The 13072-nt window shown below is 52.4% G+C and overlaps 6 protein-coding genes across 6 annotated transcripts; 4 read left to right on the forward strand and 2 right to left on the reverse strand.

Annotated features, from left to right (window-relative positions):
* Positions 1 to 202: 202 nt before the first annotated feature.
* Positions 203 to 619, forward strand: BDZ83DRAFT_578214 (uncharacterized protein; the record flags this gene model as incomplete). Its single annotated transcript, XM_060505098.1, has 1 exon — positions 203 to 619. The coding sequence occupies one exon, from the start codon at positions 203 to 205 to the stop codon at positions 617 to 619; it is 417 nt and encodes a 138-aa protein (XP_060364751.1).
* A 1218-nt stretch (positions 620 to 1837) lies between these two features.
* On the forward strand, positions 1838 to 2499 carry BDZ83DRAFT_778617 (uncharacterized protein; the record flags this gene model as incomplete). The annotated part of the gene is made up of 3 exons (XM_060515505.1): positions 1838 to 2075; positions 2136 to 2289; positions 2350 to 2499. The coding sequence occupies exons 1-3, from the start codon at positions 2020 to 2022 to the stop codon at positions 2497 to 2499; spliced, it is 360 nt and encodes a 119-aa protein (XP_060364752.1). The 5' UTR covers positions 1838 to 2019.
* Positions 2500 to 4248: 1749 nt separating this feature from the next.
* BDZ83DRAFT_622252 (DnaJ domain-containing protein) lies at positions 4249 to 5914 on the forward strand. Its single transcript, XM_060508322.1, has 2 exons — positions 4249 to 4433; positions 4503 to 5914. Exons 1-2 carry the CDS (start codon positions 4389 to 4391, stop codon positions 5544 to 5546), a joined length of 1089 nt encoding a protein of 362 aa, XP_060364753.1. The 5' UTR covers positions 4249 to 4388; the 3' UTR covers positions 5547 to 5914.
* Positions 5915 to 6039: 125 nt separating this feature from the next.
* BDZ83DRAFT_752443 (uncharacterized protein) lies at positions 6040 to 6972 on the forward strand (the record flags this gene model as incomplete). The annotated part of the gene is made up of 1 exon (XM_060514202.1): positions 6040 to 6972. The coding sequence occupies one exon, from the start codon at positions 6040 to 6042 to the stop codon at positions 6970 to 6972; it is 933 nt and encodes a 310-aa protein (XP_060364754.1).
* Positions 6973 to 7103: 131 nt separating this feature from the next.
* On the reverse strand, positions 7104 to 9085 carry BDZ83DRAFT_578159 (major facilitator superfamily transporter; the record flags this gene model as incomplete). The annotated part of the gene is made up of 4 exons (XM_060505091.1): positions 7104 to 8483; positions 8556 to 8568; positions 8620 to 8719; positions 8791 to 9085. 4 exons carry the CDS (start codon positions 9083 to 9085, stop codon positions 7104 to 7106), a joined length of 1788 nt encoding a protein of 595 aa, XP_060364755.1.
* A 1142-nt stretch (positions 9086 to 10227) lies between these two features.
* Positions 10228 to 12500, reverse strand: BDZ83DRAFT_578175 (ubiquitin-like modifier-activating enzyme atg-7; the record flags this gene model as incomplete). Its single annotated transcript, XM_060505093.1, has 4 exons — positions 10228 to 10686; positions 10735 to 12066; positions 12127 to 12235; positions 12304 to 12500. The coding sequence occupies 4 exons, from the start codon at positions 12498 to 12500 to the stop codon at positions 10228 to 10230; spliced, it is 2097 nt and encodes a 698-aa protein (XP_060364756.1).
* Positions 12501 to 13072: the final 572 nt, after the last annotated feature.

The raw sequence follows: 13072 nt of genomic DNA on the forward strand, positions 1-13072 counted from the left end.
CCATCTCTTGCTATCAGCCTTCCAGGCCTCCCGTTCCCACATCCTCCATCGTTCGTCCGACGTTCTTCCCCGTCCAAGCGCCATTGGTCTGATAAGAGTAATACAGCACCCAACACTCATAGACGTAACTATCCCCCGCCGTCGTACCTATCACCAAACTCTCCAAAAACTTCCTTTGGCAATAGTCCTTTTATTTTTCATCATGCGTTCTACGTCTATTCTGCAACTTTTTGCTACCTCAGCATACGTTGCCGTCGCAGCAGCTGATAGTTGCTGTTGGGGTGACAACTGGGCTGACACCAACTGGCTGTGGCTCAAATGGGACGAACCTGCAGGAGTCGTTAGATGCGGCTTGAGTGGAACATTCCCGGCTGGCACGAAATGCACCATCGAAAACTCCAAGGACTCAAAGGGCAACCTCCAAGCATTGACAAACGTCACATTTGGCGGTAACTCCGCACCGTTCAAGTTCCGCATTGGCATCAACCCCAACAGCTGCGACCCTTTGCCTAGCGATCAGGTCGTTACTGGATGGGAGGGCTGGGGAGCAAATCTTTTTGAAGGCCATGACTTCACGACTCAAAGACTTGACGCCTGCACCCAAGATAACTCGGCATAGATTATAGGTAAGAAGTCTGGGTTTTCCACAGACTGATGCTTTTCTAACAACATCCAGAATCAACATCAAGCAGTGCGAAAATTAGTGAAAAACTAGCTAGAGGCTATTGAGCTGGAGGAGATGTCGTTGGATTGCTTATTGGAGAGCCTTGGAAGCGGCTACTCAAGTGACGGAGTTGTTTTTTCATGTGCAGTAATGCTCGCAGAATATCCCAAATTCCTAATGATATCATGTCTCAGTGCTACATCTTCCTCATTCAATTACGCATCCAACAAGTCAGAAATAGTAGCCTCGTTTTGGCTTCCTCAACCTCGCGTTGACAACTAGTACCGCTGCGACTTTTGACCGACTTACTCTTCTACCTGCCATCTTCTGCCTTTGATCGACTCACAAGTCTGTTCCATTCTGCCCGCATTGTCACGCGACTATCTTCCTCCGCATGCACGGGCATCATCTCCACGCGTCCCCCCTTTTTGTTGACTTGCTTCAAGCTTGGTAGGAAGGCGCGGGAAATACGAGTAAGGTAAACATGTGTCATCCAATATCGCCGCGTGACAATTGATGGAGTTGACCAACTAGTCACGCGTCGCCAGGGAATGGATCTGGGAAACTGCTTGTTTTCGCGAATATGATTTGCGGAGTATGGTTCAAGTGATAAGCGGTCTCGCTCAGGTCCCGTGATCTGTTGATCAATGCTGCTCGTACTAAGTGGCTAAGCAATTTATTTTGCCTTTCTATATCAAACACTCGGCCGTTGTCTGAGCCGCAACTAAGCTTCTGCCCAAGTGTCCGCTTAGTTTGACTCGCGCAAACGCCGTCCTATCTTTATCCTTCTCAGGCTCTCAGCTGTCACATCACCCCGCGATACGAGATTTTTTTCCAGAAACCGAGCTAGAATACCAACGACTGGGGGCGGTCTCGTCTTTCATGACCCGCATATTGTTGATTGAGGTAGTATGATAAGGCGGCGTGCAGTAGTCGCCCGGCTTCATGGAACGGCGGATGCCACGGGAACATGATTCAGGTCGGATCATTCCCTATCATGGTGGAGAACTCCCCAGAGCAATGGCCAAGCTGCTGCCATTATCCTGACATTTCCTTAGTTTATTAAGTCGAATTGGTCCACGCGTCAGGGACCATCCTTATCTGGCCTAGGTGTCGAGCTACTCAAATGGTAATTGAACTCTCCCGCATTTTCTAAATTACGCCTGCGCCCACTCCAAATAGCAGATGCAGGTACATAAGTTTAGTCTAGACCACAGTTCGGCCCAGCCCTACAGTACTTGTTCACCTCACATCATTCCCGCAATCGATCACTGTGCCTCACACTCAACCTTCACCTCCTTCAGTTCCTCTCCTCGCTCCTCTCGTGGTCAATCTTGAATACATCACTCAACAACATGTTTACGAAACTTCTATTCTTCTGCCTCTCATTGGCGCTCCTCGCCTTTCCAGTGTAAGTCAGCACCGCTCGCAACCCAACCTTGAGCAGCTAGATCATGGCTGACGAAACCAGTGCGCTTGCAAATGAACACGCCAAATGCTACTGTGTTATCAACGACGTATCTCATAAGTGTCTCACAGAAAAGGCTTGCGATGTTTACCGGACGTCGCAAAAGATTTTCGAAAATGACAACCCGCAAAACGTTAACACCACAATGCTGTGGCACGTAAGTCTAACAGAATCTCCTCAAATTGATTTCAAGGCATGTTTCTGACATTGTCATCAGGTCTGCGCAACTATTGCTCCTAAGGATGGCGGCCGGACACGGTACGTCTCTGGATTTGGCGGCAACGAGTTCAAGGACTCTTGCATCCAGGCTCAGAACTCCGGTGTATGTGCCGACGCCAGTGGTACTATTGGCTCGAAGTGCGATTAAGTTTGGATTCCATCATGATACCAAGTAAGAGGGGGCTGTGTAAGCACGGGGTGTAGAAATGATACCATCAGCGTTGACCGAAATGTTGGAGTGATTTCAGCTAGCCGGGTTCTATTGGAGGATTGACTCGGGACGGGACATGATTGAGAAACATGAGTCTTAAACTCAATATTCACGGCCTGAGATAAGCACGCGTTGTTGCAAAGGCCTTTGAAAGGCTTTTTAATGCTAAATGTTTACATCTTACCAAATTTCCGGGCTTGCAGAAGCTAGTGATCATATAATCTAATATTTCTCATGATTGGTATCTTGACTTGCAATCAAGCTTATTCCGCAGGGAGGTTTGGGCCTCATGCACTCTTATCTGAGTGACTGGTCCTATCTTCGTGCGCCAAGGCATGGGCTCAAGTCTACGTTGTCGGCGGAAATATTCGCACAGTTCACAGATGCAACAAGTTGCCCAGAGGCCTACTCCCATTTCTTGACGTTTCCAATAACAAGATTTCTCAATGAATACAGACAACTGTCTCGAGGACTTTTCCGTAGCAAGCTCCACCATCTTATTCTTTGATGACACTCTGTGATATCCCGCCCCATTTCAGGTTTTTACCTACCTTGAGTAACAAAACCTCGTGGTGACACGTGAAGTTGACTATTACCGAGGCAGAATTGAAACTATCTAGCAATCGTCGACATCAGGAATTGGGCTGTCTTAATATCTTAACAGACTCATCGTAGACTTTAGCCTCTGACTCCCACCTTAGCCTTGAAGGCTAAATCTGTCTTCTAGAGATGCTGTACCGATGCCACAGACATTACGCCGAGGCAAACTAACCTTCTGATCACGAAGCAGGATACACAGGCCAGTGCCAAGCTTTCCCCTAAGCTTTATCGCCCCGCCAGACTCCAAAAGCCAATCGTTCATAGACTGGCTTTTTTCCTTTCCTGAATTATGAGGTATAAGATAGCGAGTTACTCGGATAAATCTCCGCTAATTTAACTTAGAGCATAGATAGGTCTGAAGGGTGGGCAGAAGGTTCGCCGTATTCACTTCTGAGTTATTATAGGCGGTCAACTAGATTCGGCCGATATTTCCACCGCATATCAGGGTAGAATGAAGACCGCCAAGAGGTAAAAAAGTCCTATGACCGATCAAAGCTTTCATCTTTTCCGATATCTCGCTGTTCGCTTCTATCGTGGGGACTGCTTACATAGACTTTGCGGAGTACTTTAGCTCCAAACCACCCAGTCTGACATTCGAATTGGCGGTCAAGCATTGCTCGAATAAGCATGAAGTGATTGGTGAATTATTTTAGGTAGAAGTCTGTGTGTCTACTTCAAAGGCCGTGATGATTGGCATTACGTGTAGTTACATAAAACAGCCGAGAAGCCAATATCACCATCAACGAATTTGGGATACGGGATGAGTGTAAGAGTTTGTGGGCCTCGGTCCGTGTGACCAGCGCTCAAATCCTGGATTGAAGAAACAAAAGCTAAAAAGCAACGGACCATTCCATAAAAGCTAGAGTGTAAGACGAGGGCTTCCCAAAGGATGTCAAATAGCCACGTGATGACCTCCAAGTTGCGAAATTGAATGTTCATGCAGGTGGTAGATGAGATGATGAGTTCAGATGACATAAGCGAGACACTGGTCCGCCCCCATATGGCAGGGATCAGGCCCTGGCTTCGAGTCCCACAAATAATGAGGTCAGCTCTTGGCAGTTGACACTGGTCGAAAACGCCAGCAAGTCAGTAAGCTCGGTCGCGAGTTGACATCACAACTATCGACTGTTGATCAGGTTTCCCTCGACAACTTCGCGATCTTTCTTCCTTACTCGTCGTCCCGCAAGAAATTTGGACCGCCACAAAGGGATGCGCAGATCATCACAATGTCGAACGTTCTCTCCCTTCTAGGCTGGGCCTTCTTGCCCAACGTACGTAATACCTGCCGCACGAACTAACCCCTCCATATTGAGCATCGCAACGACTGACCTCCCTCACAGCTAGTCACCGGCTGGGTTCAAGCAATCTACTACGGTCTGGCAATCCGCGCCGGCGATCCCAAGCCTCAGCCCGGCACCGCCAAGTATGCTACCCACCGCCGCCGAATCCACATCCTCGTCGTCTCCTTCTACCTCCTCTATACCCTTGTCGAGGCCGACCGCACCCTCCGCCTTCAAGGGACCTTCTACACCGACCTCGACGTCGCCGCCAGTGCCCCCGTTCGCATCATCAAGTCCCGCTTCCGCCGACTCGCGGCCGTCTACCATCCAGACAAGGCAGGCACCAATGGCGCCGACACCGGCGCCGCCGCCGCGCGCTTCATGCACCTCAAGACGGCCTCAGAGACCCTCTCCGACCCAGCACGTCGCTTCGCTTACGAGCGTTTCGGTCCCGAGGTCGGCGCCTGGCAGGGCTGCAAGACCATTCATGATTTTGTCGCGCGCGGCATCATGCAGGGAACGATTCCGTACTATGGCATCGCGGCGGCTGCTACCTACGGCTTGAGTCTGCTGGGGTACCTCGACTGGGGACGATACTGGCGGTGGATTATCCTTCTCACCTTCTTCGTCGCGGAGCTCATTGTTATTACTCGGCCTGAGATGCCGCCGTTCCTGGCCATCTTCAACACAGTGCTGAGCACAGCCCTGCGCCGCCCACCCTATCTCCAGTTTCAGCTTGTCTCGCTCGCTCGTCAGGCCGCCGTCACGATCTACATAGCTTTCGGTCAGCTCGGTCCTCTGTTGAACTCTCACGGCCAGGCGGCGCAGAAAGCGGCCGAGAGCTCGGCGGCTGCTGTCGACGAGGGCTTGCAACGGCTCGAGATGATTGCCCGCGGTCTGGACGGCGAGACGAGCAGATTGTTGGAAATGGAGATGACCCCGTTCATTGGCGATAAGGAGGCGCTCAGCAGCGTGCGTGCCAAGGTCAAGGATTGGTTGGTTCAGAACACCATCAGAGCGGACCCAATGGTCAGAGACGCGATTGGCAAGCAGTTCCAGAAACGCAGGGTTGATGCACCAGCTGGCGCAAAGGGTAACAGATAGAGCAGACCATAGACGCGCTTGTGCTTTTTTTGTAGAAATTCAGCATTCGGCGAATGACACACCGTTTAAACCTTTCCGAAGATGAAATTATTGGTCCCCTCATAAAATCTTGCTACAGGTCTTTTGCTATCGCTGTTTTGTGTGCCCCTTACGATACTGGAACACACGCAGTCGTAGCCTCTACAATATATGAAATCAACAATCCCAGTGACCTGGGACTTTGTTTTCATAACCTGATAGCCAGCTGAGCAGCCAATCGATCAACCATATAACTCATAAAAGTGCCCAGCATCTGGAGAACATCCAAAGTGTGGCGCATGTGGCTGAAGAATGTGGCTTAAATGAGGTTCGAAAATATCTCAGAATGGACCTTCACTCACCAAGTCATGACAATTTGACCAGCGCTAAGAAGGGAACACGCAAACGAAAAATACTAGGATTGGTATTCAAGGCTTCTAATAAGAAAGGGTCAGGTTAATGCAACTGATTCAAGATGGCAGCCACATCATCATGGCACCTCTTACCACCCAACCTAATCGAACACCAAATCGGCCAAATCGACCTCCTCACAGCAATGTACCCCACAGAAGATGAGGTCTCAATCAACAAGGAATCCGAACGACTTCTACAGCTCCTCAAATCACATGTCGAAGAAGGCAACGACAGCAAAAATTTGTCACTGAGCCGTGCACCAACAGTGAGCATATTACTCACCCTCACCGTCCCGGAACCGGACCAAGACCCCTCATCACCAAAAACCCTGCAACTAGACATCAACGTACCCTTCTTATACGAAGCCGACGAAACACCAGAAGAAGCTCCCCGTATAAGAGTCCGAATCCTCCAACCAGCATGGCTCAACCGCGCAGCAACCGCCCACCTCAACGCCCAAATCCCAGACGGCGGCGATGACCTCTTCAGCATCATAGACGCAATAAACGAAACAGCCGTCGCTCACCTCGAAGAAGCAAAAACAGCAGCAGAAGCCGAATCGGCAGTCTCAAACGCTGCTGCTATAGCCGACGCAGGTCCCATGGTGCGGGTCTGGTTCTACTTCCCCTCCATCTCAACCCGCTCCAAGCGCGACGACTTCATTATCAATGCGCCCGCGTACCACCTCACGGGCTTCCTCTATGCCGGGAAACCGGGATTGCTGTGTCTGGAGGGCGGGTCGCAGAGTATCGACAACTACATGAAGTTCATCAAGACGGAGAGCTGGGGCGATATCCCTGCGCATCACAAAAAGGTCAGCGAGAGGCATCGCGAAAAGGATATTTCGAAGAGAGTCTTTGCAGATATGTCTGAGATTACGGATTCTGTGGGCGAGAGGAGAGGACAAAGGGCGAACAGGGGCGATATGAAGGCTGTGGAAGGGTGGTTGGTGGAACGTGGGCTAGGGGATGCTTTTGCGAAGGTATTGATGTAGATCACGTAGAACAATATTAGACCGAGGCACTCGTTGTTCAACCGACGGTTTTCAGAGCCTGTTTGTAAGAAATTTTGTATATCAGGGAACTTCCACACCTCCTTTATCCGTACAACCAGACAGCTCAACAATCACAACCTCTGACGACCCCTCGTCTCGATAGGAATCAGACACATCCCAACAAACGCCGCCAAAATCAACGCCCCAGACAGATAAATCGGCGTCGTGACCCCATCCCCGGGCATATTCGCCGCCAACAACGGCGCCAAAAGCCCCATGGCCCTGTTCAAGAAGCTCGCCACGCCCGTTCCGGCCCCACGCACCGGCGCGGGGAAGATCTCCGGCGTGAAGGCGTAGAGCACGCCGTACATGATATTCTGGGAGAAGGCCTCGACGCAGGAGAAGAAGAGCTGCGAGGCGGGCGAGGTACCGAATTTGACAAACATGAAGAGGAAGACGGCTGAGACAAAGGACGAGCAGGCGAGCGTGCCCCGGCGCCCGAGCCAGGGGGACTTCTGGTCGACTAGGTAGGCTGCCAACAGGCTGCCTGGGACGCCGACGGCGGAGGTAATTGCGTATGTTCGATACGTGTCTGGCGTGATTGGTGTCGCTCCTGCATCTGGGGAATCCTCGGACGGAGGGGCGGCACCGCCATGGGAGAGGTACTGCGGAAGGAAGGCGTTGAAGAGGGGATAGCCCATGCCAATCGTCGCCCAAACAAACCAGACTACCACAGTGGCAAGGCCGAGAGTCCGAGTCTTGAAGAGTGGTCGAAGTCGGTCTGCGGAAAACGCCTTCATTCTCTCGCGGAGGACATTTGCGGCGACGCCCGAGCCTCGGAATACTCCCGAGCGGCCACCTCTTGAATGCTCCTCATCCTCGTCTGCCACACCATCGACTACTGCGTCCAGGACCTCCTCGGTCAACCAAGTCTTTGCGCCGTTGCGAGAGGCGATACCATGCACGACGGCGATAGCTTCGGACTGGCGCCCTTTCGAGAGCAAGAACTTTGGAGACTCAAAGAGACGGAAGACGAAAAACCGCACAACAAACATGATGAATGTAATCAGCCCAATGGTCAAAACGAACCTTCGCCATCCCTGTTCAGGAGGCCAGTTGGCAATGAAATACCACGCCGCCAGCGACGAAGACAGCTGCCCAACCGGCCACCACACCGATAGCAACGTCAACAGACTGCTCGACGCGTCCGGCAAGAACTCAAGGAACAGCGCGCCATCCACCGGCAGATTCCCGCCTACGCCGAAACCGAGGGCGGCGAAGAGGAAGTTCACCCAGCCCCATGTCGGCGCGAAAGCCAACAAAATGCCAAAGACACCGGTGATGAGCAGAGTGAGGTTGAAGGCGATGCGACGACCGAGGACATCGGAGCCGATGCCCCAGATGAAGGAACCGAAGCAGAGACCGAGGAAAATGGACGACGTCGTGTAGCGTACACGCTGTTCTGAGATGCCGAATTCCGCGGACAGAGAAGGAAGTGTGAGCGCAACACCCTGGAGCTGTTGTTAGTACCTTCAAAGACTCCGTGGCTGCTGATTTAAAAACCAGGTTGAAGCTGAACCTACGTGCATCCACAAACTAGTAAACCGGTCAGCATTGTTCTCATCATGTGGTGACAGAGAGACTCACTTATCCGCGAACCAGCCAAATCCACAAAGGACAAAGAGCTGCCAGTTATACCGCCCCATGCCAATATCCTGAATCGCCTTGTTGATGAGCTTCGATTTCACTGTCCCCTATATCAGCACACATATAATCGACCCATCAGATTCCTTAATGCTTCGAAGATGATAAACTCACACTCGTACTCGGTCCATCGCCCTTGCCCACCTCTCCGAACCTCTTTTCTGAGACCCTCAATGGTATACTCAGCAGCGCTCATCTCCAGCATCCCCGCACTCTCACTCTGGTCCTTGCCGTCATCCTCTGCGTCCTCGTCCTCGTCCTCACTCGGACGCTCCTCGAATTCGCATTTGCCCGTCCTTGCCGAGTGGCTATGTAGGTGAGCTTCTTCGAGCGGCACCACGACGCCAATGTAGTCGTTGACGGACTCGGGCTGGTCCGACGCCAGGCGCCGGATGATGGAGCGCAGCATATCCGCGGATATGAGCGTCTTTGGCAGCGAGTGCAGAGCCACAGAGATGGTATTTGCGCGTCCGTAGTGATCAAAACACAAACTCAACCTCTGTAACACGCGATGGCGATGATTCTCTGATTCAGAATCGAGGTTCTCGATGAAACCGCCGCTGGTCGTCGTCTTTCTGTTCCTCGAACCTCAAATCACCGGAATCGTCCCACGCTCCCCAAACACAGTCTCAAAGCATTCGATACGTGGCGTAATCCAGGCTCTCGACCGCTTTTCTACATCTTCCGATGGAATAAGAACAAAGATGGGTTAGCAAACACGGATGAAAAGAGGCATGAAACACAGATGATGGTACAATATCAAAAAGAAGCACAACAGCGGCCGATGATGAGATGAATACGGACGGAACACAGTGTTACCTCTAACCTGGAATGGTCGGCTGCTCTGTCTTACCTCCTGGCACACCTGACTAAAAGAAATGCACACCCCGTGCTTTAGCGCACTTAGGTAATCCTCCGCCACGCCAGGTAGTTCATAGCGCCTTCGGGAACCTGGGCGTGCTGTCAGGGGGAAGCTGCGGCTGCTGTGGAAAATCAGCCGGGGGAGGTTGCTGGTACCTGGAAGGTTCGAGGTTGTTAACAGAGTCAGCGGTATCGGCCGCATCAATGCGTTAGTCTAACATGGGACTTTGAGGATTAGGGGGTCATTGAACGGTTGCATTCTCGGTCACGGGCGGGAAGCAGAAGGTCAGCTAGTGTGGGGAACCCTGTCATCTGCACACCTCTCGCATTAAAACCCGAAGTTTGCACAATCCTTATGCGCAGGTTCGTACGGATAGAGCTGTGAGCTGTGAGCTCTGCCGTGGACATGGGCAAATGTCGATGGATGAGAAATCACCGTGGGATGAGTGGACTGAAGTACCGTCTATCAGCTGCTCAAAACACATTCATCCATAAGCTAGAACCGATGTTCCGCCCATCTGGCTAAACTAGGAGTTGGAATCCTCGGGAAAGAAAGTCTCAACAGGGACTCTATCAATGCCAAACGCCAACAGTATCCTATCCCGGATCCGAACGCCTCGTCTATCCCGCCGTGAAAGCTCACTGTAAAATTCGTCCATAATTCGTATATTGCCCGAGAGCCTGAGTTTCTCAAATCAACTCTCCATCCCCATCATCTGCTCCATCTTCCTCCTCTTCCCAGTCCATAGACGCCGCTCGCCTCTCAGCCTCCCGCTGAACCTCGGCGAGCCCAGATAACTCAGCAACAAAGTCCTTCTCCAAAAGCGCCTTCTTGACAAAACCCCAGCCGTCGTTTCGGTAGGCCTCGAGAATCGGTGGGCCACACGCACTGCAGCATGGGTATGACTCGCCGCGAATGACCTTATTGTTGAAGTTATGCAGGTAGCCGCGGACGGTATGAGGCACAAGTCCTAGGGCATGGTCTACGGGGTCCTTCTCGTCTGCCGACGTTTGAGGTGCCGGTGCGTGTTGTTTGAGGGGATGCTGGAGCAGACTCGCGAATAGTTCAACGAGCAGCGCTGACGCGATCGCTGCGACACCAGGTCTGGTTACGGTACATTGTTGGTCCAGGGTCTGGTCTTTCTGCGACTGCAAGTTGTCAGTGGAAAGCCGATCTAGGAGGTGACATTTACTTACGTCAGCTGGCGTGACTACATCGTTGCAGAAATAACATCCCAGGGTCTTACGCTCCTTGTCATCTGGCTGAACGTCGGTTGGTTCAGCGCCGTGCCTCATGACGACAAAGGAGTCGAAACCAAGCGCGGCGTTGAGAACAATCTTGCCAGTTGATTTGCCCAGAACACTCGGTAGCCATCTTGACTCTCGGCTATCCATCAGCAGGAAGATTGCATCGTGCTCGTCAATCAGCTGCTTCAGCTTGTCGTAGTCCGCCTTACTCCTAGCCTCATCCGTAAAAGGGTGGCCTAACATAGGAACAGATAGGACGTGACCCTCGCTCTCAACACCGGGATAGATCCTCTTGAGGGCATCTGCCGCCCGGGTCGCCTTGAATTTGCCGCCTTCCAAGCAGTCCTCAAACTCGAACAGAGGTTGCCGTACAGGGTTCGAATACGATACGCGTCCGTAGTCCACAAACGTGATCTTCCGTACACCCCAGCCCATTAGGTTTCTGGAAACGTAGCTTCCCAGTGTGCCCGCTCCTAACAACAGACACTTGGTGGATTTGATAGTATCCAGGTCCAGGTTTGGCGAAATCCTCCATTTCATGAGTTTGAGGTTCAGGTCCACGGACTGGTCGGCAAGTCGTGTTGGGTCCATGTACTCCCCCAGGTTGGCGATCCTAGCTCGTAGCTTGCCCTCTCCGTCTCGCTCCCAACCTGTGACCTTGGGCATTGCAGCCACCGCAAGTGGCTCAACCGGGTCCATCTCCAGCGGCAAAATGATGCTTCTAGCCGCATGCCTGCTGGATCTGATATCGCGGTAACACAGAATCTGAACTTTTGTCTGCCTGAACCGCTGCCGAACGAGCCAGAGCAGGTTGCGCAGTGGCCATGAAGGGTTTTCGGGGTACGTCGAAGGGTCAACAAATGAAACGTATCTGTCCTCCTCTGCCACGTCTTCGAAGAAACCGTTTTCGAACTCTCCAAGGTTGGCAACTTCCCACACATAGCCAAACGTATCGTTGAGGTCGTGAAGGTCGCTATTCGCGTCCTTATCCAGATCGCTAACATCCACCCCTCTTGCCTTCTTGGCGAGGAAGAACCCATTCTGCCTCTTGTCGCGGTTGGCTTGCCACGTGCCCACTCGATCGACTAGCGCCGTGCTCTCTTTAGGATCAAGGCGACCGATAGGTCCCGTACGCTTCCACTGAGGGTCTGAGTGCAGCGCTGGGAACGCGAACCAGTATGTGAACTTGTATTTCTTCAAGTCGGCGTATGAGAGGATCGTGAAGGAGGAGAGGAGGGAGGGTACGGAGTAGATGGTGCCGTCGTTTATGGCGTCCCACACCTGGAAAGATGATCGTCAGAGCTCGCTTCAGTACTCACGCAACTACGACTCAAGGCTTACATGTCTCGCCGCCATTTTAAGCATGGCTTGTTTGTCCGTATTCTTGAAGTCCTCAATCGTATTGACGTTCTTGATGAAGCCCTCGGCGCGGACGTGCTCATCGTTGGGCCTGTTCTCCTCGTCAGTCCCACACCGGTCTACGTGAAGCAGATATAAAGCTCTGCGAGAGCGCCTTACTGGTCGCTAGTGAGAGCATTCCCGAGGATGGACATCTTGCAACTCTGGCCTGGCTCGACAGGCAGGGTACTGTACTGGCCAAGCACGCGGCGCGCCGAGTCGTCTAGCTTATCATGTTCAAGCTTTGAGGAGAAGAGGGCCGCGTAGAAAGGCAGCTCGATCTCAGAGGAGAAGGGCGCGTATTGGATTGCTGCCATGGTGGGCGAGCTGTGGTGGGCGCGCACTTTTTGGCGCTTGGTTGGGAAAATGAGGGCAGTCTTCGCGATGGTTTGCGCCGGAACTCGGTATTCGGACTGTGCTACGATATTGACACCAGAGGGATGTCGCAAATGTTGGGTATGCTCCGGTGATTTGGGTATGTAGGAGCACAAATCAAAAGCAGGTCGTGGTTTGGGTCGAAATGACTCAAAAGCGTCGAGAGCTTAGGTATAATTTGACGGAACAGGCAGGTCACAGTTCCGAACGGTCTCCGGACAAAGCGGAGGGGTCTGGGCGGTGTCGCTGTGCCTGAGGGACGCTTGGAAATAACAAGTTGGAAAGAGTCACGAGAACAGGCGGTCAAGCGGTGGCTTGTCGGAGTCAGGAAGTCACAAGAACAAGGCTGGTGAGAGCTTCCTTTGGGGCCTTTGGGGGTGAGATGGTTGTCTGACAGACGAGGCATGATAGGGCAAACAACTTGGGCAGGTGCCCGTTCGGGTAGCTTCTCCCCCGCCAGGCTGCCCACCTCAGCTAGACGACAAAAGGTGGGGGACGGGAGCTCGCTCGATGC

Source organism: Colletotrichum acutatum, assembly GCF_030867785.1.
Source record: "Colletotrichum acutatum strain CBS 112980 chromosome Unknown BDZ83scaffold_49, whole genome shotgun sequence".
In the NCBI taxonomy this organism is placed as follows: domain Eukaryota; kingdom Fungi; phylum Ascomycota; class Sordariomycetes; order Glomerellales; family Glomerellaceae; genus Colletotrichum; species Colletotrichum acutatum.